Source organism: Balaenoptera ricei, chromosome 8 (assembly GCF_028023285.1).
Source record: "Balaenoptera ricei isolate mBalRic1 chromosome 8, mBalRic1.hap2, whole genome shotgun sequence".
Classification (NCBI taxonomy): Eukaryota; Metazoa; Chordata; class Mammalia; order Artiodactyla; family Balaenopteridae; genus Balaenoptera; species Balaenoptera ricei.
In genome coordinates, this window is record NC_082646.1 from 108825516 (window position 1) to 108848395 (window position 22880).

Sequence of the window (22880 nt, forward strand, 5' to 3'; positions counted from 1 at the left end):
AGAGAATAACGAATGCTAGGTTCCTTGGGTGGGAGGGTTTGCACATAATGTGGGGAGACAGCTATCGTCCACGGAAGGGTTGGACTGTGGGACTGTGGGCAGAGGTTGGAAGTTTTGTTCCTTTCATCACAGCACCGTGCTACGTGCTACGAGGGAACCAGAGGCAACTCAGCTACACTTGGGTCACACACCTATTCACTGAACGCATACTTACTGATCACCTGCTGAGGGCCAGGCCCTGTGGGAGGCAGAGGGATACAGTAACAAACAAAACAGACTAGGTCCCTGCCCTCATGGGGCTGACATACTAGGGGCATTAAAGAAGTAGACACTATGAAATAATGTTGAGTTGGGATAAGTGCTGTGGATAACCCAGAGCAAGGGCTTGGCTAGACAATGCGGGTGGGTGGGGGTGGAGGGGGAAGCAGAGAAGGCCTGAGGATGGGCAACTGAAGCTGAGCCCTAGGAAGAGAAGGCGCCAGCATGGGAGAAGGGGAAAGAGCATTCCAAGTGGTGGGAACAGCTTTGCAGAGATCCCAAGGTGGAAAAGGATGTGGTTGGTTCAGGGAACTGATGGGGCCAGTTCTGCTGCACAGGAATGCCACAGACAGGTGGAGAGATGGGTGGGGCCAGCTCCTTCCTGCAGGTTTGGGGTAAGGGGTTTAGAATTTTTGGGGGGGCGGCCAGGACTCACGGCTTGCTGGATCTTAGTTCCCCCACCAGGGATTGAACCCATGCCCTCAGCAGTGAAAAGCGTGGTGTCTTAACCACCGGACTGCCAGGGAATCCCCAAGGGGTTTAGATTTGATGGCAAGTATAGTAATTGGGAACCACTGCAGGGTTTACACCAGGGAGAGGCATGACACAATTGATATTTTAGGAAGGTCACATTGATGCTGCTTGGAGAGAGGACTGGAGGAGGCAGGGAACCACCCAGGGAGCTCCCACAGTCATTCGGGTGAGAGATGATGGTGGCCTGAGCCAGGACGATGGCCGTGGACATGGGAGAGGAGGACGAAGTTGCCATCTGTGTGAGAGGCAGAGCAGTCAGGGCTTGCTGGAGGCTTGTAGTATGTAGGGTGCGGGACAGCATGGGGTCAAGGATGACTCCAGGTTTACTGACCTAAATGTCTGGGTAGAGGTGGTACCATTTACACGGACCCCCCTAAAAGGCAAGAATAACCTCCCCCAGTGCTCTTGAGGTAGCAGAGCTGAGGGCAAGGAGAGGAAGAAACAAAGTGGGGTCCAGAACTGCAGGCCAGGCGCAGGAGGGCAAGGGGCCCACAGACAAACACGGCCTCCTCACTGGGGACAGTACCAGAGGGGCAAGTCCAGATGGGCACTAAAGGAACGCAGTGGTGCCCAGGGCCCTTCAAAACACACTGGGTGCTGCAGGGAACTAGAGGTCAGGGAGCCCCTCCAGGACTTCCCTTCCAGTTCACGCAGCGGAGGACTGAGGCCCAGGACTAGGGGAAGACCTGCTCGCCGATGAAGCCCCTCCTTTGGCACAGTCCCTTGGTCGTTTTTCAAAGGGCCACATACGCATGCGTCTACCCTCAGAAAACGTTTCCAGCGCTTCCCGTTAGTGACCCTCATCATTTGGCAGCGCTCACCCCTCCTCTCAGACTCACTTCCCTCCCAACGGGGGCAAAGCCCCATGCACCGCTGAGTCTTTACTCTCGCCTTCCCCTGCCAGCCACACCCTTCTACCCCTTTCTGTCCGGAGAATCTTCTCTTCTTCGGGATCAACGCAGGATCCTCGAAGCCAGAGCGAACAGCCACTTCCCACCCCGGGATCCTGCTGCAACGTGCTTTAATTTCTTTTTAGAGCCGGTGGTTGCTGCTTCTGTGCGTGTCCCCGGCTCGGATTGGGTGCGACGGTCTGCCTTCGACCCCATACCCCCGACAGACGCCCAGAAAATCCGTTCTAAATTAGTGACCCAGGCGGGCTCGCCCGCACATCTCCGGATTCGCTCCCCCACACCCTTTGAGCGCATTGCGTTCGGGCGCGCAGCCGCGGTGGGCCCCGCTGACAGGCCCGGCTCACCCGGGGCGCTGAAGGGCCGAGGGAGGCCCTGGACCCCGCGAAGAGACAAGCCAGAAAGGCGCCCGGCGCTCCCGAATCACGTGACCGCCCCCCCCGGGGCACGGACTCTGTCACGTGACGGCGTAGCCGGCGAGCGTTTTTCTCACGTGACGGAGGTGCAGGCGTGTGGCCCAATGAGGAGGCGGGGGCGGGGCTTCCGGGGGGCGGTGCGCGGGAAGAGAACCCAGGGCATCCGCGGCGGCAGGGGAGACCCGGCGGGGAGCAGAGATCTGGGGTCCAGGCCGGGGCCCGCCGCCTGTCACAGCCCGGCCGCGGGGAGCAGCATGAAGTGTCTGGTCACGGGCAGCAACGTGAAGGGTGAGTTGGGGCCAGACGGCGGCTGGGGGCACGTGGGACGGCCCAAGGCGCCAGCAAACCAGTGTTTCTCCTCTCCTCCCCGCAGTGCTCGGCAAGGCCGTCCACTCTCTGTCCCGTATCGGGGACGAACTCTACCTGGAGCCCCTGGAAGACGGGGTGAGGAGCCACGGTATTGGGGGGGGGTGTGAGATTCCCACAGGGAGCCCTAACCTGGGCTCGAGTCTCGCCCCCATCAGATAGGATGCCGGTGGGCAGATTTGTCTGCTGAGTTAGTTTCCTCCCCTGTTGCTGGGACGTCACCTTGAGCCCTGTCATCTTCGCAGACCAGTGTGTGAATTGAGAGCATTTGCCCTCCCTGAAGTGCCCGGGGGCGGGTGGGGTCGGCGCTGAAGGCTGTGTAGGGCCCTTGCTGCAGGAGCGGTGCTGAGGGGCCCTCCGGGAAGGCTTCATGGAGAAGATACCCGCTGACTGGAAGGAGAGGGAGGGATTCAGCAGACGATGGTGGAAGTGGAGGACATTAGGGCAAGTGTGTGAGCAAAAGCCGGCCAGAGGGCTGGGCCTGACATTGCTGGTGACTGCATCCCTCTCCCTGCTTTTCCTGGCCCAGCTCTCCCTCCGGACCGTGAACTCCTCCCGCTCAGCCTATGCCTGCTTCCTCTTTGCCCCGCTCTTCTTCCAGCAGTACCAGGCGGCCACCCCTGGTCAGGACCCGCTGCGCTGTAAGATCCTGATGAAGGTGAGGCTCCTCCCTCAGCAGTGGCAGTGCACTCCCCCAGGAACCGCTACCACAGTGCGTTTGCTCTGAGGCACACAGTAGGTGCCAGCTGGGGAGAGAAACGTATGCAGGAGCAATCCAGTGCAAAATGCAGCGCAGGGGCATAGTACGGACATCCACAGGGAGTAATGGGAGATATGGAGAGGCTAATTGATTCTGCCAGGGACCTGCAGAGAGTGGTGACATTCAGGTTGGTCCTTGAAAGGTAAGCAGGTCTTTCAAGGCATTCCAGACAAGGGGAACAGCATGAACGAAGGCCTGGAAGGGTGTAAATGTCTGTGTGTGGGGGAAGTCCTTTCCCGGTGTGACAGTGCTGAGCCCGTGGTGGGCCAGAGCCTAAGGGGACGTGAGAGCTGGCTGGTGGGGGCGCAGGCCTGGGCTGATGTGTTTCCATCGCCTAGTCGTTCCTCTCAGTCTTCCGCTCGCTGGCGATGCTGGAGAAGACCGTGGAGAAATGCTGCATCTCCCTGAATGGCAGGAGCAGCCGCCTGGTAGTTCAGCTGTACTGCAAATACGGTGAGTGAGCAGCTGGCTGGCCAGGTCGTCCTTGCGGTGTGGGGTGGAGGTTGGCGAGGCCCACTGAGACCCTGTCTGCCCATCCAGGGGTGAGGAAGACTCACAACCTGTCCTTCCAGGACTGCGAGTCCCTGCAGGCTGTCTTCGACCCAGCCGTGTGCCCCCACGTGCTCCGTGCCCCAGCAAGGTGAGCACGCTCCCTGGTTGCAAGCTGAGGCCTAGGTTTCTCTCTTCCTTCTTTGGGCCTCAACGGTCAGTTTAAGAAGGCACCGCTTCCATTTGCCCTACAGGGTTTCTGTAGACCTCAAGGAGTTCATCCAACCTGGCTTGCTTTCAGGTCCTTGCCTGGCTCTTTAAGGGCAGAGGCTGGAGTGAGGAGGGGCTGGGTGCTCCCTTGTTCCATGTTCCTCACTGTCTTCTGGAGTCTGTATTCTCTACTTCAAAGGTCTGACTTGGTTTTCTGACCACTCAGACCCATTCTGACTCCTCTGTCAGAGAACAGGTCTCTGGCCTGCCCACGAGTCTTCTCTGGCCTGAACACCTTTGAAGGTCCCTTAATTTTTGTGGCTCAGGGACTCATGATCCTTCTCTGGCTTCGTCATCCTTCTGGGATGATCCCCATTCAAGGGCAGCCTCTCTTCCTACCTGGCTGGGCTCTAGCCTTGAGGGGTCCCAGCAGGAGGCCAAGGAAGGAGGCTAGGCGGGGAAGTCATGGTCCAGGAGGGCTGCCTGAATAAGCAGCTGTAGAGATGGAGCTGTTTTGGGGAATCAGAGGGGCTGTGCAGGGCCCAGGAGACTCCAGCAGATGCAAAGGTCCCTGGTGAAGACCAGAGCAGAGAGGAGTGGCTCCCCTCCCACTCGCCCACACGCTGGGTGCCACTTGCATCCAAGTAACCCAAGGTCTTGTGTTTCTTTTCTTTTTGTAGCCGCAGGACATGGTAACTTCAAGGTCCCTTTGGGTCCTGACTTTCTGTTTTTCTGAGTTCTGTTGAAACAGCACTGCCCAGGATCCCTTTGGGTAGAGAAAGAGGGAATCAATCTGTGGTCTGTATTTTGAAGATTTTTCTTTCTCTTTCTTCTTTGAAAAGAGCAGTTGTGTTGAGATCTATCCTGATGGGGCTTTTTCCGTAAACCTACATCATTGGAAAAACAGTCAGACTTCTTTTATCTTAGGTATTGGCCTATCCCAGCGATCTGCACTGTTCTAGGGTGTGATGGCTTAGGAGTGAATATGATTTGAACCTAGTACATTTTTAGAGGGTGTCAAATTCAGGACCAGGCAGATCCACCTCCTGACCCTAAACATGGTCCTAAAGTAAATTGCTTGAGGAAATTGGATCCCAGAGATTACAGGTGGGGAATTCTGACGTGTGTCCATATTCCATTGGAGATCAAAGAAGCCCAACTAAGAGAATTGGGGGCTGACTCACATGACAGCTTATTTCTGAAAGGGCTATTTTATCTTGAAGATTATGAGTTTGGAGGAACTGAGGTGATTGGCAGTGGAAAGAATCAGAACATGTGAAATTCCTTAAAAGTTTATTGACTTAAATAGTTTTGTCTCTGTTACACATAATACAAAAAAAAAAAAAAAAACCTTTAAAAAAAAAGCAATTGTTTCTCTTTTTTTAAATTTATTTTATTTATTTATTTATTTTTGGCTGCGTTGGGTCTTCGCTGCTGCGCGCGGGCTCTCTAGTTGCAGTGAGTGGAGGCTACTCTTCGTTGCAGTGTGTGGGCTTCTCATTGCGGCGGCTTCTCTTGTTGCGGAGCATGGGCTGTAGGCGCACGGGCTTCAGTAGTTGTGGCTCGTGGCCTCTAGAGCGCAGGCTCAGTAGTTGTGGCTCATGGGCTTAGTAGCTCCGCGGCATGTGGGATCTTCCCAGACCAGGGCTCGAACCCATGTCCCCCGCATTGGCAGGCGGATTCTTAACCACTGCGCCACCAGGGAAGCCCCCGTTTCTCTTTTTCTTATGGACAATTTTGAATTCATATAAAAGCAGACGCCAGTTCCTGTCCCAAGTGTTTTGAGGCAAATTCCAGATGTTATTTCACCTGTAACTGTTTATCGGCGTGTGTCTTTACTAGACAAGGATCTGAGGGCTCTCTCTGAAGGCCGCATTTATGCAGACAGTGTGGGGATGGTCTCCCACCCGTGGGTGGCCAGGTGGCGCCTGCCCGGTTTGGTTCAGCGCAAACAGCCCGTGCTTCCTGCTGTCTTCTGCGGGCTCTGCTCTTGTCTGCCCCGTCTCTTGCAAGCGGACTTCTCCTCCCACGACAGCCTGGGAGCCTTGGGCGGGGCAGGGACCATGTCCCGCTCCTGTCCTCCCTGGGGGCATGCTAGGCCTGGCCTGGTTCCGTTTGGACATTGGTGTGTGTCACCGTCCCGCCTCAGGTCCTGAGAGCGAAGCCACTGGGTGGGGCTGAGTCTTGGGGTGATGCTGTGCCCTCCTCACAGGGTCCTGGGGGAGGCTGTTCTGCCCTTCCCCCCTGCGCTGGCCGAAGTGACGCTGGGGATTGGCCGTGGCCACAGGGTCATCCTGCGTAGCTACCAGGAGGAGGCAGGTGAGGGAGCCAGACATGGCCTGGGGCAGGGGGCAGAGATGGGCTGGGATGGGGCAGGGCCCAGGTTTCCTCCTGTTGCTGTCCCCACAGACAGCACCGTCAAAGCCATGGTGACCGAGATGAGCATCGGGGGGGAGGATTTCCAGCAGCTGCAGGCCCAAGAAGGGGTGGCCATCACTTTCTGCCTCAAGGAATTCCGGGTGAGGTTGCCCCCCACGCGCTCACCGCCCGTCTACCCGCTCCTCCCTGCCCCGCCCGGGGCCTCACTGCTCTGCCTCTCCCTCCCCAGGGGCTCCTGAGCTTCGCTGACTCAGCGAACTTGTCTCTCAGCATTTACTTCGATGGCCCGGGCAGGTAATTCCCAGCCTCAGGACAGGGAGGGGAGGGCTCTGGGATGCCAGGAGCCAAAGGGCCTTGACCTTGCCTGGACCCGTCACCTGCCCAGGCCAGCCATCTTTGCCATCAAGGACTCTCTGCTAGACGGCCACTTTGTCCTGGCCACGCTCTCAGAGCCGGACCCGCACCCCCAGGACCTACGTGGCCCGGAGCTCCAGCGGCCAGCGCCTCAGCTTCAGGCTCACAGGTAAGAGCGCTGCCCACCCACTCCTCCCCCTCCCCACCTCTGTGCACCCTGGGGAGCCTGCTGCTTCCAGCGTCTGCGCCTCCCCCTCCCCCCACTTCCTGTTGGGCCCCAGCCCCTGCAGTGCTCACAGCGTCCAGCCCTGCAGGCTCAACCTTACCGGGCAGCTGTACTCAGAGACTCCCCCCCACCCAGGGAAGTGTCCCCAGGGTCGGGCTGGCTTCCTTCTCTGGCTGAGGCCTCCCCTCCAAGCCTCCTCCCAGGCCAGAGGAGGGAAAGGGCTGCCGGGAAGCCGGGGGCTGCCTGGGACTGGGGAAGCCGGCGGCTGAAAGGGCAGGTGGGTTGGGGAGGTTGGGCCCAGTGTAGTTTAAGCAGAGGAAGTTTGGCCTGGCCCTCCGCCCAGCATGTCCCTGGGCCCCAGTGCTCTCCAGTTCCTGTCCCCTGGGAAGGTGCGGGCTTGGGCCCCATGTGGCCCAGCTTACAGGACTTGCTGCTCCCCTCCCCCAGCTGAGCTAAACTGGCCCCCAAGATGCCTCCCTCAGGCCTCTACCTCAACTCTGATGAAAGGATTCCAGGTCCACCCCCTCCAGGAAGCAGCCACTTAACCCCAGGCATCCTCTCCCCTCCCACCAAATCAGGAAGTAATAAAACCAAGAGGTCACCAACGGTCACAGGGCTTTTGCAGCCCCCCGCTGAGCCCTCCAAGGTGGGGCCCTGCCTCTGTTCCCTCTTCTCTCCCTGTCCTTGCTAACACCGTCTCTGCTTACAGCACACCCCAGCTGGACGACTTTGCCCTTGACGACATTGACTCGTACATGATCGCCATGGAAACCACCGTGGGCAGTGAGGGCTCACGGACACTGCCCTCCACCTCCCTTTCACCTGGCCTCCAGCCCCCCTGTAGCCCCGGCTCCCACTCAGAGGAGGAAGATGACACCGAGCCCAGCACCGTGCCTGGGACTCCCCCACCCAAGAAGGTAGGGGCTGGCTGGAGACGGAGGCAGGGATGGGAGGCGGAGGGAGCAGCCTCCAGAGCTCACTCGGCTTCCTCTGTTTTCTCGCCAGTTCCGCTCGCTGTTCTTTGGCTCCATCCTGGCCCCTGCACACTCTCCCCAGGGCCCCAGCCCCGTGCTGGCTGAAGACAGTGAGGGGGAAGGCTGAGCCGAGAAGTCCTTGGAGGACTGGACCAGAGGAAGCCCCAGCCTCCCCATCTCCCAGCGCCAACCAGGGGCGGGGCCAGCTCTCCTCCAGGGTGGGTGGTAGAGGTGGGCTGTGCTGGAGCTCAGCTGGCTGGTCCTGCCGCCTCCCCCAGGCCCTGCTCGACTATATGTGACTGGCCTGGGTCCTGTCGTCTCCCTTCAGCCCCCAGTCCGTCATGTCTGTTCCCAGTGTTGGTGCTGCGCTGCCATCTGCTGGGAGGTCCCTCACCTCTTAATTCCACTGTGTGGCCAGGGTCGGGGGCCTGCCTTCTCTAAGCCCACCTCCCTAAGGAAAAACCACGGTGGGGCTGCTGGCCCCTACTGATTCACCTTCTCTGCCAATCAGGACCTGTCCCTCCCTCAAATCCTGGGCACACCTCGGGGATCCCCTGTGGCCGGTACACACAGTTTTGCTTGCTTTTCCAAAACTCTCTGGCCCTGGCTTGGAAATTCCAAGGGCCCCTGTGACCTGAGCATGTGGCTGGTGTTTCCCTGGCTGGGGCCCCATGCCCAGCAAGCCTCCCAAGTGGCCCTAGGCGGAAGGGTCGCCAGGCACGGCATTTGGGACAAGGGAGACAGACGCCATGGCGAGAATCCAGCTTTGACCTTTATTCGAGAGACCAGATGGGTCGCCCCAGGATCCGGCTGCCAGCCCTGAGGCCAAGCAAGGCTGGAGACCCACATTCTGGCCCTGCTCTGCCCTGAGCTGCAGCCTCAGCCCCAGGATCCTGCCTGCAGCCACTGCAGGTGCAGGTGGAAGGAGCCCTGGGGGTTTGGACGCTGCTATTGATTCATAAAAAAAAGAAAAATACACCAAGGCTCCGTGTTGCCTGTGACAGGCGGCCCTAGGGGGCCAGCACGAACCCTCACAGCACGTGATTTCTGTACAATCCACCATCTGGGGCAGAGGGCGGGCACACGGAGGCTATTTCTTGGCTTTGGCGGAGTTGCGGGGTGGGGTGATGGGCCGGCCTCCAGGGTTCAGGCCGCTGAACTGCCCATATTTCCCCTTGTTCTTGTCGGCGGGCTTGAGGATCTAAAAGAGGCAAGCTGGTCAGGCTCATGGGGCTGAGCCATGGGCCCCCCGCCCCTTCCGTCCCCATCTCCAACCCCACCTGGAAGGAGCACATGAGCGTCTCATCCACGCTCATCATGGCGCCTGCGTTGTCAAACTCGCCACAGTAGTTAGGAGCTGAGAAGAGTGTCACCAGCTGCCGCTTGGCAAAGAACTCATAGCCATCTTCTACCACCTGGACGGGGGTGGGGGCAGTTAGTCCAGCAGGTGTTGCTGCCCGTCCCCCGCTGCCACCCAGACCAGAGCTGCCAGCCCACCTGGTGTGCCCGGCAGATGAGATCCAGGTCGTGCTTGTGCAGGAACTTGGCCACGACCTCAGCTCCGAAGGTAAAGGAGACGCCACGGTCATTCTCGCCCCAGCCCTGCACGTCCTTGTCAGGGTCAGACCACAGCAGGTCACACAGCAGGCCCTGGTCTGGCACGTCTGTGGGCCGCATGATACGCCGGATCTGCTCCATGGACTGTAGGTCCGGGGACAGGCCTGGGGGGCACCGGGGGCAGGTCACTTCCTCAAGCCTCAAAACAAGGGCCCTCCCTCCTCCAGGAAGCCTTTGCCAATCAGCCTCTGTTCCCCCAACCCTCCGCCCTCTCCTGGATTCCTGGGAGCCTAGACAGGCGGAGCTCATCGCCTTCTGCCTCTTCAAGTCCCTGTCCCTTCAAGGAGCACAGCGCTCCCTGGAGAAAGACAAGCAAACTCCACGCAAGAAGCCGAGGCCACGACATGACAGTGAGTGCAGCCTAACGCTGGGGTGCGGGGGGACTTTGTGGAAGAAGTGACATCCAAACCGGGACTTCAGGGAGAGGTGTTCCAGGTGGCTGAGAACGTGTCCTCCAGCTAACACTTCTGTCCCAAATGCCCCAGGGATGTGGCCAGGCTCGTCCTGCCCAAGCATTCCCTTGCCATGCGGCCCAGAGCCGCCCTCACCCCCGTGACAGCAGAAGATCTTTTCATCCACAATGGCAGCAATAGGCAGGCAGTTGAAGCAATCGGTGAAGGTTTTCCATAGTTTGATGTTGTAGCGTCTCTTGCCTGCCCAGAGGAAGGAGAGAGCTCACGAGAAGGCCTGTCTGCCCCACCCTCAGTGTGGGTCTCTGGGCCTTCCAGGGCACATTGTGTGTTGTTCAGACACAGCTGGGAGAAGAGAATGGAAGGCAAGAAGGGAACCCCCACCCCGCCCCGCCAACCCTCACCCCACTGCCTCGCAGGAGGAATTCTAAAGCAGCCGAGTCCACAGGAACCCCAGAGTTCCAGTTCTGGAACAACCTCAGGGTTGGCACCCATGCCCCTGCACATGAGCAGAGCCAGGCCAAGACCGGGTTTGGTCTCTCTCAGCTTCTGGCCAACAGAGCCCAGTCCAGACAGGCATCCTAAGTGCTTAAGTAACGGATGCACTGGAGGGGAGTGCCGGCAGGCAAGGCCCTGCATTAGAATGCTGGCAGCCCTTCAGTCAGCAGCCATTCACCACGTCCCTCCTGAGCACCAGGACCCATGCCAGGAGGGCAGGGAGGAGAGACGTGAACTGGCCCGGCCCTGCCTTCACGGAGCTCAGTCTAGCAGGTGTTCGTCAGACACTGCTACCCCAGCCACCAGGTCAACACGAGGGTCGCACTGAATGGCCGGGAGAGCCCTTCAGGACCCGCTCAGCCCCAGATGCTCATCCCACTCACACTCATCGTAGAAGCCGTAGATGCGGTTGATGCTGGCACACTCGTGGTTCCCACGGAGCAGGAAGAAGTTCTCGGGGTACTTGATCTTATAGGCCAGCAGCAAGCAGATGGTCTCCAAAGACTGCTTGCCCCTGTCCACGTAGTCCCCCAGAAACAGGTAGTTGCTCTCTGGAGGGAAGCCGCCGTACTCGAACAGCCGCAGAAGGTCGTAGTACTGGCCATGGATGTCGCCTGTGACCCAGAGAACCAGGTCAGCACTAGGTGCAGTCTAAACTTGAACCCAGGGCCAGGGTTGGGCTCAAGGGAGGAGAGATCCAGGGACTTTGGCTGGTGAGGGGGTACCCACTTTCAGGAAGCAAAGGGGCCTGGGCAGGGGGCTCACCGCAGATCTTGAGGGGTGCCTCCAGCTCCAGAAGAATGGGCTGGCTCAGGAAAATCTCCCTGGATTTGAGGCACAGACCACGGATCTCGTTCTCTGTCAGCTGTACATTCTTTCCAGGCCGCGAGCCCTGCACTGGGAGTGGAATGAGGCATCAGGACCCTCAGGCAAGAAGAGGGTGGGTGACATGGGTGGCCCCATAGGCACTTCTGGGGGGGCGCCTGGGCCTCCCGGGCCCCGCCTCGCCCAGGGGCAGCTGCTGCTGCTGAGCCTCCTGGGACCCCCGCCTCAAGCCTCAAGGGACGAGACCCCCAGCGACCCTCAAGACACTCGAGAGGGGACTGCTGTGCGCGGAGGCCTGCCAAAACCTCAGAACACGGGACCCCTTGCTTGGGGTGGGCTAGGCTTCTCGGATTTCTCTCTCACCCCAAGAGCCCTGGCCAACCCGTGCGCCCCCCGCCCTGCTCTGGCAAGGGGAGCAACCCCAGACCTCCCAGGCGCGCCGCGATTGGGAAGGGGGGGCACCTGCGGCCACGGGACCTCGCGGCCCGTCCCCGCCCAGTCTAAGCTGGCCCTGGGAGGGGCAAGTCCACCCGCGCGCCACTTCCGGGCCGGGCAGGGGACCAGGGCGCGGCCGGCGCCCACCTCCCCTGCCCCGGCCAACCTTCCAGCAGGCGCCCGATGATAGAGTCCAGGTTGAGCTTCTCGCTGTCGGACATGGCGGCGCCGCCGCTCTGGCCCCAGCAGCTCCGGGCCCGCTCCTGCCTCCCGCCCTCCCGCTGCCTCCTTCCGGCCTCGCGCTCCTTCCGCCCGCCCCGGCTCGCCGCCCCGCCTCCTAGGCCGCCCGCCCCGCCCCGCCCCGCCCCTCCCCGCCCCGCCCGCTCCCCCAGCGCTCTAGCGCCTCCGCCGGACGCCAGGCGCAGGGGTCGCGGCAGCCCGGGAGGCGGGGCCTCGGTCAGGGGGCGGGACTTGGACTGACTCGTGTGTCTGGGGCGGAGCCTGCTCGGTGGGCGGGGCTTCATGGGGTGAGGTCAAGCCTAGCTCCGCCCTTGAGGAGTTACCCTCCGCTGTAAGGAGGAGGTGCGGTCGGAAGTACTGTGGAAGTTGTTTTTCTCTTTCAAGGGCTGAGCAGTCCTTCCCACTTCTGTCCTGGTCGGGAAGGTGGTGTGACTTCATTGGTTACTCACTGGGTCTCCCCAAACAGTTCAGATTAAGCCCTTGAAGTGCAGGAAAGGAAACTGAGGCTCAGAGATAGTAAGAGCCTCAAATTCACAGAGGACCTCTACCTCCTGAGTCTGGGGCCCTCGGGCGACTGGCTAGGTAGATCCAGACACCTGTTGCTGAACTCCGAGCTCATTTTGGTCCACACTGCCTGTGGTGCATGCTAAATTATTATTTTTTGTAATGTCTCATCCTTGCCTTTTGAGTAGCATAGTAATGCTACATTGTGTGCATGTTGAAAGTATTACTTTGTAAAGAGCAAACACTAAATACACCATGATACTCCTTGGACCCTGAATCGAGTGTTTTACGTGCCAGTGACCTCAAATCTGGAGGCAGCCTGCCCTCTCTACCTCTGGCAGGCCCTGGCCGCATCACACCCAGCACAGGAACCCAAGCCTGCACCCACCCAGCCCACCGGGATGGTGGGAGGAGCCCATGGCCCAGGGCCACTGGGGCAGGCCGGAAGAGCCCGGGACAGGAAGGGGTAACTACCCACCCCCACGCACTTAGGAGGGGCCCCCCGGCTGGTTGCCGAAGCTGTGGCTGAGGAGGAAGTGAGAGGAGGAGGTGAGGTGCAGCAAGGAGGTAAGCTGGGCTGCAGGGGATAGGGGCCTGGCCTTTCTGCCACTTCTGGGCCCATGCTCCACCCCCACCCCACAAGAGAAGAGGGGACAGAAGGGGCTTGGAGAGATACCCTGAAATCTGCTCCCTCTGACCACGCAGTCAGGTCCTGGGGCTGGGGCCTGGCTGGATAGGAGCCCAGGCCCCAGGCTGGCTAGGAGCTGCCTCTCATATTGGCTTTCCCCACATCCTGCAGCCTGTGGCATCAGGGGTCTGCAGCACTATGGCCCAGGCCCTGGGGGAGGACCTGGTGCAGCCTGGTGAGCTGCAGGATGACTCCAGCTCTTTGGGGTCTGACTCAGAGCTGAGTGGGCCCGGCCCATATCGCCAGGCTGACCGCTATGGCTTCATTGGAGGCAGCTCAGCAGAGCCAGGGTAAGTAGGGAAGGGATGGGGTGGGGCGGTGGGGTGCTGGGAATAAGGGTGGGAGCTGAGGGCTGAATTCTAGAGTGAGGTCCAACCTCGAGGGTCCTGGGAGGGTCTGGGGACTCAGCCAGTATCATCCCTTCTCAGGTTCCAGATGAAATTCTAAGGTTAGCAAGGCTGTGGGGGGTGGTCCCTGTATGTCTCTTCTACTCCCAGTCTCTGAGGGTTTCCACCCACCTCTGGGGCCAAACATTCTGCCCCTTTTAATCTGGCCCAGGAATCCCAGATCCAGATCACAGAACCCACACTTCTTCCCCCACCAATCCTCTCCATTCCCAATGCACAGACAGGAAGACAAGTCCAGAGACAGATAGGAAGGTCACACAGCAGATCAGAGACAGAATCAGACTCAAACTCACAACTCCTGGCTTCTAGTCCAGGACTCTGTCTACCCAGCTTCCCTGATGACTTGTCTGTGTCCCTATCCTGGGGGACAATCAACAAGCCCCTCCCTCAACACACACCTACACACCCCCTTCAGTCTCTCCTGCTTCCACCCACATCGGAGCCACATCCTTTCCTGTCCCCATGACAACCACTGGCAACTCCTGGGTGACAGGTCACCACCCCGCCCCAGAGACTCCCAGAGATCTCCAGGGCCAGGAGTTAGGCTCACCCAGGTAGCATGAAGGGTGGCGGACGCGGGCTCTGGGTAACAGCTGCCCAGCGCCTGGATGCCTGTGCCATGTGTCCCCAGGCCAGGTCACCCTCCTGCAGACCTTATCCGCCAGCGGGAGATGAAGTGGGTGGAGATGACCTCACACTGGGAGAAAACCATGTCTCGGAGGTACAAGAAGGTGAGAGGGAGAGTGGTCCCACCCAGGCCTCCATGGCTCAGCCCCCTTTGCCTCGGCCCATGCCCTGGCAAAATTCACCCCTCCCGTGTCCCAGTACCTCCTGCCTTTTCTCCCTGCTACCCAAAGTGGCTCTTGCCTGATGACAGGTTGTGCTTGGGGCCTGCCGACAGGAGCAGGGGAAGCTGGCGTGGCTGGCCTAACGGGGTCCCTTGGCCTCACCCACAGGTAAAGATGCAGTGCCGGAAAGGCATCCCCTCGGCCCTGCGGGCCCGGTGCTGGCCCCTGTTGTGCGGGGCCCATGTGTGTCAGAAGAACAGCCGTGGCACTTATCAGGTGAGGGAACTGGCAGGGGTCCCACCTCCCCTCCCCTGGCCCTTCACCACTCTGGGCCTTCACATCCACCTTTTTGTCCACACACAGGAACTGGCTGAGGCCCCTGGGGACCCACAGTGGATGGAGACCATCGGCAGGGACCTGCACCGCCAGTTCCCTCTCCATGAGATGTTTGTGTCACCCCAGGGTCACGGGTATGAGGCCAGTGATGCCCAGGGACCCCCAGCCCCACAACCCCCAGGTGCTTTGGCCTAGTGCCGCCCCGCCCCGGCTTTATATCTTTGCATCTCAGAGGACCCATCAAGGCCCTCGGGGGGCTGAGGCCTGGGCAAGGGCCGCCAGAGGGTGGGGAAGGGATGCCCGGAGGACCGGCCCCTAATGGGGTCTTCTGGCACAGGCAGCAGGGGCTCCTCCAGGTACTCAAGGCCTACACCCTGTATCGGCCGGAACAGGGCTACTGCCAGGCCCAGGGCCCTGTGGCTGCCGTGCTGCTCATGTATCTGCCCCCAGAGGTGAGTGCCCTCAACCCTGCTACGGGGACCCAAGACCCTGACCCCCTAACCCCAGTGATCCATGACCCCCAACGCTGGTGACCTAGGGACCTAGTAATCCTGTGCCCTGGACCCATGACCCCTCCATCCCCAGGAACTCTGGCCTCAGGGACCTGGGATCCTTGACTCCTACCCAAACCTGTCCTAGTGAGTGACCCAGGGCCTCATGACCACCAACCTCAGCGACCTTCAAACCCAACGACCTTGACTGCAGGAACATGGAACCCTGAGCCCTGACCTTTGCCCTAATGATCTAGGAGTCTGGATGTTATTACCTTGACCTCATGACTTCTGATTCTGAACCCTGTGACCATGATCCCTGACCCCAGTGACCCCAAGAACCCAAGACTTGAACTTTGGGACCCTCCCTAGCCTTGACCAGTGAGCCCCTACCCTGTGACCCTCAAATTCAACCCCCTGAGCCCTGTGACTTCCAACTCCCTACACCCCTTGGTAGGCTTCTATCTGGGCAACGGGAAGCTTTTTGGTAAGACCTGCCCCTCCCCACCAGCCCCAGCACTGAGTCCAGGCTCCTGGCTCCAGAGTCACCCCAGATGGTGTCCGAACCCTCCCCTGCGCCCCTTTCCCCCGCCCTGCGGTCCCCTCCGTGGTGCCCTCTGCGGTGGGCACTCAAGGCCTGTGCCCGCCCCCAGGAGGCCTTCTGGTGCCTGGTACAGATCTGCGAGCTTTACCTCCCTGGCTACTACGGGCCCCATATGGTGAGAGGCTGGGATGGGGCCAGAGGGCACAGGGGGAGGGGCTGGGCGGGGGGGTGGGGAGGGGCCTGGGGACTGGGTGGGGACCTGGGGACCGGGCGTGGAGGTGCTGATGGACGTGGCCACAGGAGGCTGTACGGCTGGACGCCGAGGTGTTCACGGCCCTGCTGCGGCGGCTGCTCCCGCGTGTGCACAAGCACCTGCAGCAGGTGGGCGTCGGGCCCCTGCTCTACCTGCCCGAGTGGTTCCTGTGCCTCTTCGCCCGCTCCTTGCCCTTCCCCACGGTGCTGCGTGTCTGGGACGCTTTCCTTAGCGAGGGTGAGTGGGTGGCTGGCCAGGTGGGCAGGGGCAGGCGTGGGGACTGGGGCCGGGAGCCTCGGGTGCCTGGTGTGCAGAGGGGATGAGGGTGCCAGCTCTGCTCTGCCCCACCGCCACTGCCAGTCCTGGCCTGGGGTCTGGGTGCTGGGGTGTGCTGAGGGTGACAGCGCCCTGTGGCTCTGGGGAAACGGCCCAGCCCTTGGCCACGGATCACCAATGCAATGAATGATAGCCCTCACCCCCAGCAGTGAGACCACCACAGGGAGGGCACCATCTCCTTGGGGGAGGGCTGGAGTCGGGGGGCGCTTCCGCAAGGTAGATAGGGCAGGAGCTGCAGAGATCACAGCAGTGAGACAGCTCAGGGACTGGGCACAGTGAGGGCATGGCCGATGGAGCCCCACGGGCCCTTGGTGAGCGCTCTCGGAGGCCAGCGCTGCCCTGGAAGCCAGGGCCACTTGAATGAGTGAGACCTACATTCTGGTGGAAGCCAGGGCCACTTGAGTGAGTGAGACCTACATTCTGGTGGAGGTGGGGATGGGAGGTGACGGTACCAAATTAACAAGATATTTATAGATTGTCATAAGTTCTGTGAAGAAAATAAAACAAAGGATGTGCCCAAGTGTAGGGGGGTGGCAGGAGGAGAGTGCCGTTTAAAGGTGCTCGCGGCTGCTCTGTGGAAGAGGCAAACTTGCACGGCCAGTGTGGAGGCAGAGAGGCCAGGTTACAGACGACTGACTTGGGGGTGCGGATGTGGGAGAGGTGCCAGGCCAAGAGCGGGGTGGTTGGACCAAAAAAATGGTAGAAATCAATCAGTACCTCTATTGAGCACCTGCTGTATGCCCAGTTGGCTTCAGGCTGGCTTAGAGCTCTGGCCACGGGTGTCCAAGTCGCCATCTACATGTCCTCCCCTGCAGACTCAGACCTCGAGGGCGGGGCAGGGCAGGGTCCCCCGTTAGGGTGGCTGAGCTACCCTTGCTCTCTGCCTCAGGCTCACTTTCATAACGGTGACGCCGTTAGTAGTCGCTGCTGTCCCTTTACAAGTCACAGTTGTCACCAGACCTCACTGGTCCCCTGACTGCTGTTCTCAGCAGACCCGAGGCTACCAGGAAGGAATTCTGAGGCTCCAGGAACAGGCCCAAGGTCACACCCATGTGCGTGTGTGCGTGTTTATGTGCATGTGTGTCCTATGCTCTTGGCTTAGAGGTGAGGAGTTCTGGCTAGAATCTTTCTAGAACCAGAAGGTCACAGGTCTGAGCTGGAAAGGCCTTCACGTCACCACCCAGCCCTTCCTTGGAGGGACGAGGAACTGAGGCCCAGAATGAGAAGGCTTGGCGTGAGGCGTTCAGTAGCCCCTGGCTCCTGGCAGGCTGCTCTGCCCAGAAGTGTCTGTGGCCGCTGAGACATGCTGGCCAGTGCTCTCAGATTGCCACCCTGCTCTCAGTCATTGGCTCCCGGCAGCAGAGCTGCACGAGGGTGGAAGGAGTCTGGCTGAGGGCAGGTTCAGGTGTAGACTGAGGAAGCCCAGGGCTGGCCCCCCAACTGAGTGAGCCCCCGGCCTGCAGGTGTGAAGGTGCTGTTCCGTGTGGGGCTGACACTGGTACGCCTGGCACTGGGCACCACTGAGCAGCGCCTGGCCTGCCCGGGGCTCCTGGAGACACTCGGCGCCCTTCGAGCCATCCCACCCACCCAGCTGCAGGAGGAGGCCTTCATGCCCCAGGTGGGTGCCCCTTGCCCGCCCTCTGCAATGGCCCAGCCCCCCTGCACAGTTGCGGAAACTGAGTCCCAGAGGGGGAAGTCAGAGTAAGAACCGGGGCTCAGTTCTTGTCCTCTGAGCAGCAGAGAATGTGGAAACCCCAGGCCCCAAGTGGCTTTCTGTGGCTCCTTTAGTCTCTTTGTCTGTCAGCCCCTCAGCCCTCAGCCACTTCCTGCGGCTGTGTCCTGCCCGCCCCACAGGGATCTCATCGCTTCCTGCCCTCCCCCAGGCCAGGCAGATTCAGTATCAACTGCTCCCCATAGGTGCACAGCGTGGCCCTGTCCGAACAGGACTTGCAGCGGGAGATCAAGACCCAGCTGGCCCAGCTGCCCGCGTCGGCATCTGGGCCACCCCCGAGGCCGCAGGCCCGCCTGCCTGGGGCCCAAGCCATCTTTGAGGCCCAGCAGCTGGCAGGAACCCGGGGAGCCACCAGGCCCGAGGTGCCCCGCATCGTGGTGCAGCCCCCGGAGGAGCCCAGGCCTCCACGGCGCAAGCCCCAGACCCGAGGCAAGACTTTCCATGGGCTGCTGACTCGGTCCAGGGCCCCCCGTATCGAGAGCCCCGCCAGGTCCCATCGAGGCTCCACCTCCTCTCTGGACACCCGATTCTGAAGGTCCCACTTCTGAGGGTACCCGAGACTCAGGGTCCCCCAACCCCAACTGCCTGAACGGTGGATGCCAGCCTCAAAGTAGGCACCGCACTTTACAGCCGGGATGGATGCCTCAGCTTTCCCGTGGACTGTGTGAGGCTTGAGGATGAAGGAAGGTCAGAGAGTGAGGTTTTGGGGACCCAGGCCCATCATCCGCCCATGGAGCTGCCCTGGTGCCTGGGCCCCTGCAAGCATCAAGCTGGCGCTGAAGGAGGGTGAGGTTAGGGGCACGGGCTGGGCTTAGGGGACCCCAAGGCTCCTGGGGAGGCCTGGAATAAAGTCTGAGCAGAAGCCCGTATGCAGTCAGATGGAATGCCTTCCAGCCTCAACCCTGGACCAGCTGCTCCTTCCCCTCCGGCCCTCACTCCCCTCACAGCCCCGCCCCTCCTAGTCCAGCCCTGGCTCCTCAGGGCACACTGAGGCTGCCCATTGGCTGCTGGAAGGTGTTTACCAGCAACAGGAGCCAATGGTAAGCTGCAGTGCCCAGCCTCTTGGGGTCAGGTAAGGCCTCTGTACCTGGGGGAAGAGGGCTCCCCAAGTGGATGCTGGGCCCAGAAGTGGGACTCTATCCCCTCTTCTGCTCCCTCTCCCTGCTGGTTCGGGATCCCCCCCAGGGGTGTGGGCACTCTAAGCCAAGTCCGCCCCCGACCCATGGTCCTGGTCCCGTCCTCAGAGAGAGCCAGCTGAGAACAAAGGCCTAGTGTGCCTGGACAAAGGAGAAAGGGCCCGCCAGCCCTTGCCCCCTGCCTAAGCCCCAGCCGCACCCCCTGGGGACTGCCACTGTGGAAACCCCTCCCACACTTGCTAATTGCCCCCGTGGGTGCCTGAGGTGCCTGGGACAGGAGCCATCGCCAGGACAACGGGGCTGGTTCTGACGTAGGCTTATGTTCCCGCAGGGCCCATTCCCGGTGGTGCCCTACCTCCCTGCTTCCTTGGGTGCCCTCCCCTGAAGGGGGGAGGGGGAGGGGGGTACCCGGAGAAAGTGTCTGCAGTCCCGCTTAAATGGTGGAGTGGTTTTTTTTGGCCACGCTGCGCATCTTAGTTCCCTGACCAGGGATCCAACCCGAGCCCCCTGCAGTGGAAGCGCGGAGTCTTAACCACTGGACCGCCAGGGAAGTCGCAGTGGTGGAGTGTTTGATCCATGCTTCTCAGTGGCCGAGCTGCAGTGTTGGCACCCTCAGATCCAGTGACAGGGCCACGGCTGCAGGAACACGCTCCCTCCGCCTGTACTCTTGTGGCGCTGACTGTGTGACTGGCCAGGCCCTGGGTCCTGGGCAGACCATCCCACCCCCTGAAGGAGGGACTCACGGAGGTCCAGACCCAGAGCTGAAGTTTACCTGGGGGGGAAACTAAGGCTCAGGAGGGGAGGCAACCGGGCCAAAGCTTTGCTGCCCAGGGCAGACCCAAGGTTCACCACTACCCCCGCATCAACAGCCATGAACCTGACACCCACCTCCGTCTGCCATCCTGGGGCTGCTCTCTCTCCTGCTCCCACCCACTCCCCCAGTCTCGCCCCAGCCTGGGTTCTGAGTGTGGGCCAGGGGCTGGGCTCCTGTGAGTTAAAGAGAGCTTCCTGAGCCCTCCCTCCCCCCTCCCCACTCCACTAGGGTACTTGGAGCTTAATAATAACACAGCCCCCTGCAGCTCACAGACCCCTTTCTCAGACCCCCACACCCTCTCTCTGCAGGTGGCACTGAGAGCCTCTTTAGAGAAGGGGGAGATGGGCAGGTTGAGCGCCCAGCCCAGGATCACAGTGGGGGCAGAGCCAGCTAGACCTCGCCTTAGGCTTAGGGCGGGTGTCTCATGGACTCTCGGCTGCGAGCAGGTAGGTGGGGGGTGCGCTCAGCTCTTCTGCTGGGAAGGTAGAGGAGCAGGAAAGCAGCAGCCTTGGCACCAGGGCTGCTGAGTCTGGAGGAGAGGCCACGTGGTAGGCGTTCCCCCTGGATATAGACCCTGGGGCAGGTGGTCTCCGGCACGGGCCTCTCGAGCTGGGGCTGAGTCACTGCCTTGTCTACTGTGGGAAGCATTTTCTGGGCAGTCCTTCTGCAGGTCCCGTTATCAACCATCCATCTGGGAAGCCTGAGCCAAGGGGTCAGACCAAAAGAGGACCAGCTCCCTCCTTGTCGGAACGCTTTTTTACACACGCTGTTCCCACAGGGCTGCGCTAGCCCCCGATGGCTCCTGTGCACTAGTTGGGAAAAGATGCCCCTCCCCCAGGTACATGCATCCCTTGCAGGACAGAAGGGACGTGACCACTCAGCAGGGTACCTTTGTGCAGTGAGCAACCTGCACAACCACACTCAGTGAACCTAGCAGCCCCAGCTCCCTACAAACCTGCCTGGAAAGGGGCTCAGAGAAGGCAAGGCACGCATCTGAGAGTACTCAGCCTGTGGGGACCAAAGCTGGGATGGCACCCAGCGATGTCCATCGGCCTGGGTCAGCCCAGGGGACAGGAGTGGGGAGCAAGCAAAGAAGTGGAAGGGCAAATGGACCCCCGTGTGGGGGACCATGGTCTCCATCGCGACTGCCACCCCGCCCCCCATAAGTCCCCCCATCCCCACACTGTCCGGAGGCCAGGCTTGGACTCCCTGCAAAGTCCCTGCATGGGAAAGGCCTTCTCACTGTCTCTGAGCCTCAGTCTCCTCCTACAGATAATAGGGTAATAACAGCTCCCACCCTAGTCCCAAGACCACTCTACCTGTCTCATTTCTATGATGGTTATTGTTTAGTCAAGCTGGGCAGTCACCCAGGGATTGCCTCTCGTCACCCCACGCCTACCTGGCTCAGCTCAGCCTCAGGTGACCTCCAGGCTCTCCTGGCACAAACAGGGCAAGACTGCCCTGCCAGCCTGCTTGCCCCAAGTCCCAGGGCCCTGGGCTGAGCTGCAGTTGCCCAACCCTGATTTCCCTCCCTGCATCCACAAGGCAAATGCCATCACAGCCGGTGCCCAGCCAGGGCAGTCTGGGAGTGGGCACAGAACCACACTGCTCTGTGTGCATGTATGCACACACTCTGGCAGAGGGAAGACCCCAGCCCTGCCTCTCACCAGCCGTGTGACCTTGGGCAAATCGCATCACCTCTCTGAGCCTCCATTGCCTCATCTGCAAAAGGCAGAGACTCATAACTGCTACCCAACAGGGTTAAGTGAGATATGGCACATAAAGCCCTCTGTACAGTGCCTGGGACAAGTCAAAAAACGTTTGCTGGCACTGCTACCTTCTGCCAGGTGCCCCCTGTCCAGCCAAGCCTGGGCTAAAGTATGCAGTATAATCCCCATTTGAGGATGAGAAAACTGAGTCCACAGATGCTACACTGCTTGTGTTAAAAACAAGACAGCAGGGACTTCCCTGGAGGTCCAGTGGGTAAGACTCTGCACTCCCAATGCAGGGGCCCGGGTTCAATCCCTGGTTGGGGAAATAGATTCCGAATGCATGCCGCAACTAAAGATCCTGCATGCCACAACTAAGGTCCAGTGCAGCCAACATAAATAAATAAATAAATAAATAAATAAATAAATAAATAAATAAATAATTTTAAAAAGAGTTAAAAAAAAAAAAAAAAGCAAAAAACAAGACAGCAGGCCCAAGGTGGAGTCGCTTATGCTAAGCCCCATGTCACCAAACCGGGATAACTTGATTACAGTTTCAGCTCTCCTGGAAATTGTATCTTAAACTTTCAGTCAATCAGGGATTGCCTGACCAGCACTAGCGAGTTCATCTGCCTGATAGACCCCTGCTGTTGCCTAAAAGAAAGTGATCTTGCAATAACCAACCCACTTTTTTGCCTAAGTATAACTTCTTTGTGTCTGCTCCCTTCTGCCTATAAAAGTCTTGCATTTTACACAACTTCTTGCAGCTCCTTTCTGTCTGCTAGACGGGATGCTGCCAGATTCATGAACTGCTGGATAAAGCCGATAAGATCTTTAAAATTTACTCTGTTGGATTTTGGTTTTTAATATTTGTTAAGTGTCAGATCTCATGCTCTTTGGTGACATCCATGCCCCAACCCTGCTCCCTCCCGTGGATCTCCCTGGAGCTCAGGCTACCCCCTCAGCAAGAGGATGGATCTTCTTGGGTGGCCGCACCTCATTCCAGGAGCCTGAGCTGGCCACAGGGAGGAGTGGAGTGTGGATCTGGTGCTGGGGAGCCCAGAGCAGCCCTGGAAAGCTGTGTGGGGAATGTGGGCTGGGCTGGGGGGCCCCAGGTAAGTCACTTCTCATCTCTGAGTCCCTCCACTGGTAGACAGGGTGGTTCCTCACAGGCTGCTCTGTGTACGGTTGTAGAAAGGGGCCAAAGCAGCCACCTTTGCCTCCACAAGTGCTGCGGGGCCGT

General features: G+C 60.0%; 3 protein-coding genes across 10 annotated transcripts; 2 read left to right on the forward strand and 1 right to left on the reverse strand.

Moving 5' to 3' along the window:
- The first annotated feature begins 2260 nt into the window (after positions 1–2260).
- On the forward strand, positions 2261–8850 carry RAD9A (RAD9 checkpoint clamp component A). Of its 7 annotated transcripts, XM_059932163.1 has the most exons (11): positions 2261–2404; positions 2490–2560; positions 3012–3140; positions 3581–3695; positions 3783–3882; positions 6154–6260; positions 6351–6460; positions 6550–6614; positions 6706–6843; positions 7610–7817; positions 7906–8850. In XM_059932163.1, exons 1-11 carry the CDS (start codon positions 2371–2373, stop codon positions 7999–8001), a joined length of 1173 nt encoding a protein of 390 aa, XP_059788146.1. In that variant the 5' UTR covers positions 2261–2370; the 3' UTR covers positions 8002–8850. The 7 variants fall into 7 exon arrangements, with proteins under 7 accessions (XP_059788146.1, XP_059788144.1, XP_059788143.1 ...); XM_059932161.1 differs by having other exon boundaries at positions 6154–6460; XM_059932162.1 differs by lacking the exon at positions 2261–2404 and having other exon boundaries at positions 2806–3140.
- PPP1CA (protein phosphatase 1 catalytic subunit alpha) lies at positions 8629–11974 on the reverse strand. The gene is made up of 7 exons (XM_059932166.1): positions 11826–11974; positions 11165–11296; positions 10783–11013; positions 10040–10144; positions 9372–9595; positions 9155–9289; positions 8629–9075 (listed from the first exon to the last, which is right to left on the reverse strand). Exons 1-7 carry the CDS (start codon positions 11878–11880, stop codon positions 8965–8967), a joined length of 993 nt encoding a protein of 330 aa, XP_059788149.1. The 5' UTR covers positions 11881–11974; the 3' UTR covers positions 8629–8964.
- A 472-nt stretch (positions 11975–12446) lies between these two features.
- On the forward strand, positions 12447–18829 carry TBC1D10C (TBC1 domain family member 10C). Of its 2 annotated transcripts, XM_059932156.1 has the most exons (10): positions 12447–12970; positions 13203–13381; positions 14130–14229; positions 14455–14562; positions 14650–14756; positions 14960–15074; positions 15767–15832; positions 15958–16147; positions 17710–17864; positions 18164–18829. In XM_059932156.1, the coding sequence occupies exons 2-10, from the start codon at positions 13230–13232 to the stop codon at positions 18509–18511; spliced, it is 1341 nt and encodes a 446-aa protein (XP_059788139.1). In that variant the 5' UTR covers positions 12447–12970; positions 13203–13229; the 3' UTR covers positions 18512–18829. The 2 variants fall into 2 exon arrangements, with proteins under 2 accessions (XP_059788139.1, XP_059788140.1); XM_059932157.1 differs by lacking the exon at positions 12447–12970 and having other exon boundaries at positions 13116–13381; positions 14650–14803; positions 15625–15832.
- Positions 18830–22880: the final 4051 nt, after the last annotated feature.

What these genes read in the sequence shown, in the direction of transcription:
- PPP1CA (XM_059932166.1), bottom strand. Translation starts at nt 11,880, where the DNA reads ATGTCCGACAGCGAGAAGCTCAACCTGGACTCTATCATCGGGCGCCTG. An exon ending in GATCTTCTGCTGTCACGGGG is followed by an intron (nt 9,596 to 10,039) that starts GTGAGGGCGGCT and finishes GGTGCCCCCCAG; the next exon opens with GCCTGTCCCCGGACCTACAG. An exon ending in TCATCTGCCGGGCACACCAG is followed by an intron (nt 9,290 to 9,371) that starts GTGGGCTGGCAG and finishes ACCCCCGTCCAG; the next exon opens with GTGGTAGAAGATGGCTATGA.
- RAD9A (XM_059932160.1), top strand. Translation starts at nt 2,853, where the DNA reads ATGGAGAAGATACCCGCTGACTGGAAGGAGAGGGAGGGATTCAGCAGA. An exon ending in GCTGTAAGATCCTGATGAAG is followed by an intron (nt 3,141 to 3,580) that starts GTGAGGCTCCTC and finishes TCCATCGCCTAG; the next exon opens with TCGTTCCTCTCAGTCTTCCG. An exon ending in TCTGCCTCAAGGAATTCCGG is followed by an intron (nt 6,461 to 6,549) that starts GTGAGGTTGCCC and finishes CTCCCTCCCCAG; the next exon opens with GGGCTCCTGAGCTTCGCTGA.
- TBC1D10C (XM_059932157.1), top strand. Translation starts at nt 13,230, where the DNA reads ATGGCCCAGGCCCTGGGGGAGGACCTGGTGCAGCCTGGTGAGCTGCAG. An exon ending in TGTCTCGGAGGTACAAGAAG is followed by an intron (nt 14,230 to 14,454) that starts GTGAGAGGGAGA and finishes CCTCACCCACAG; the next exon opens with GTAAAGATGCAGTGCCGGAA. An exon ending in AGGAGGCCTTCATGCCCCAG is followed by an intron (nt 17,865 to 18,163) that starts GTGGGTGCCCCT and finishes TGCTCCCCATAG; the next exon opens with GTGCACAGCGTGGCCCTGTC.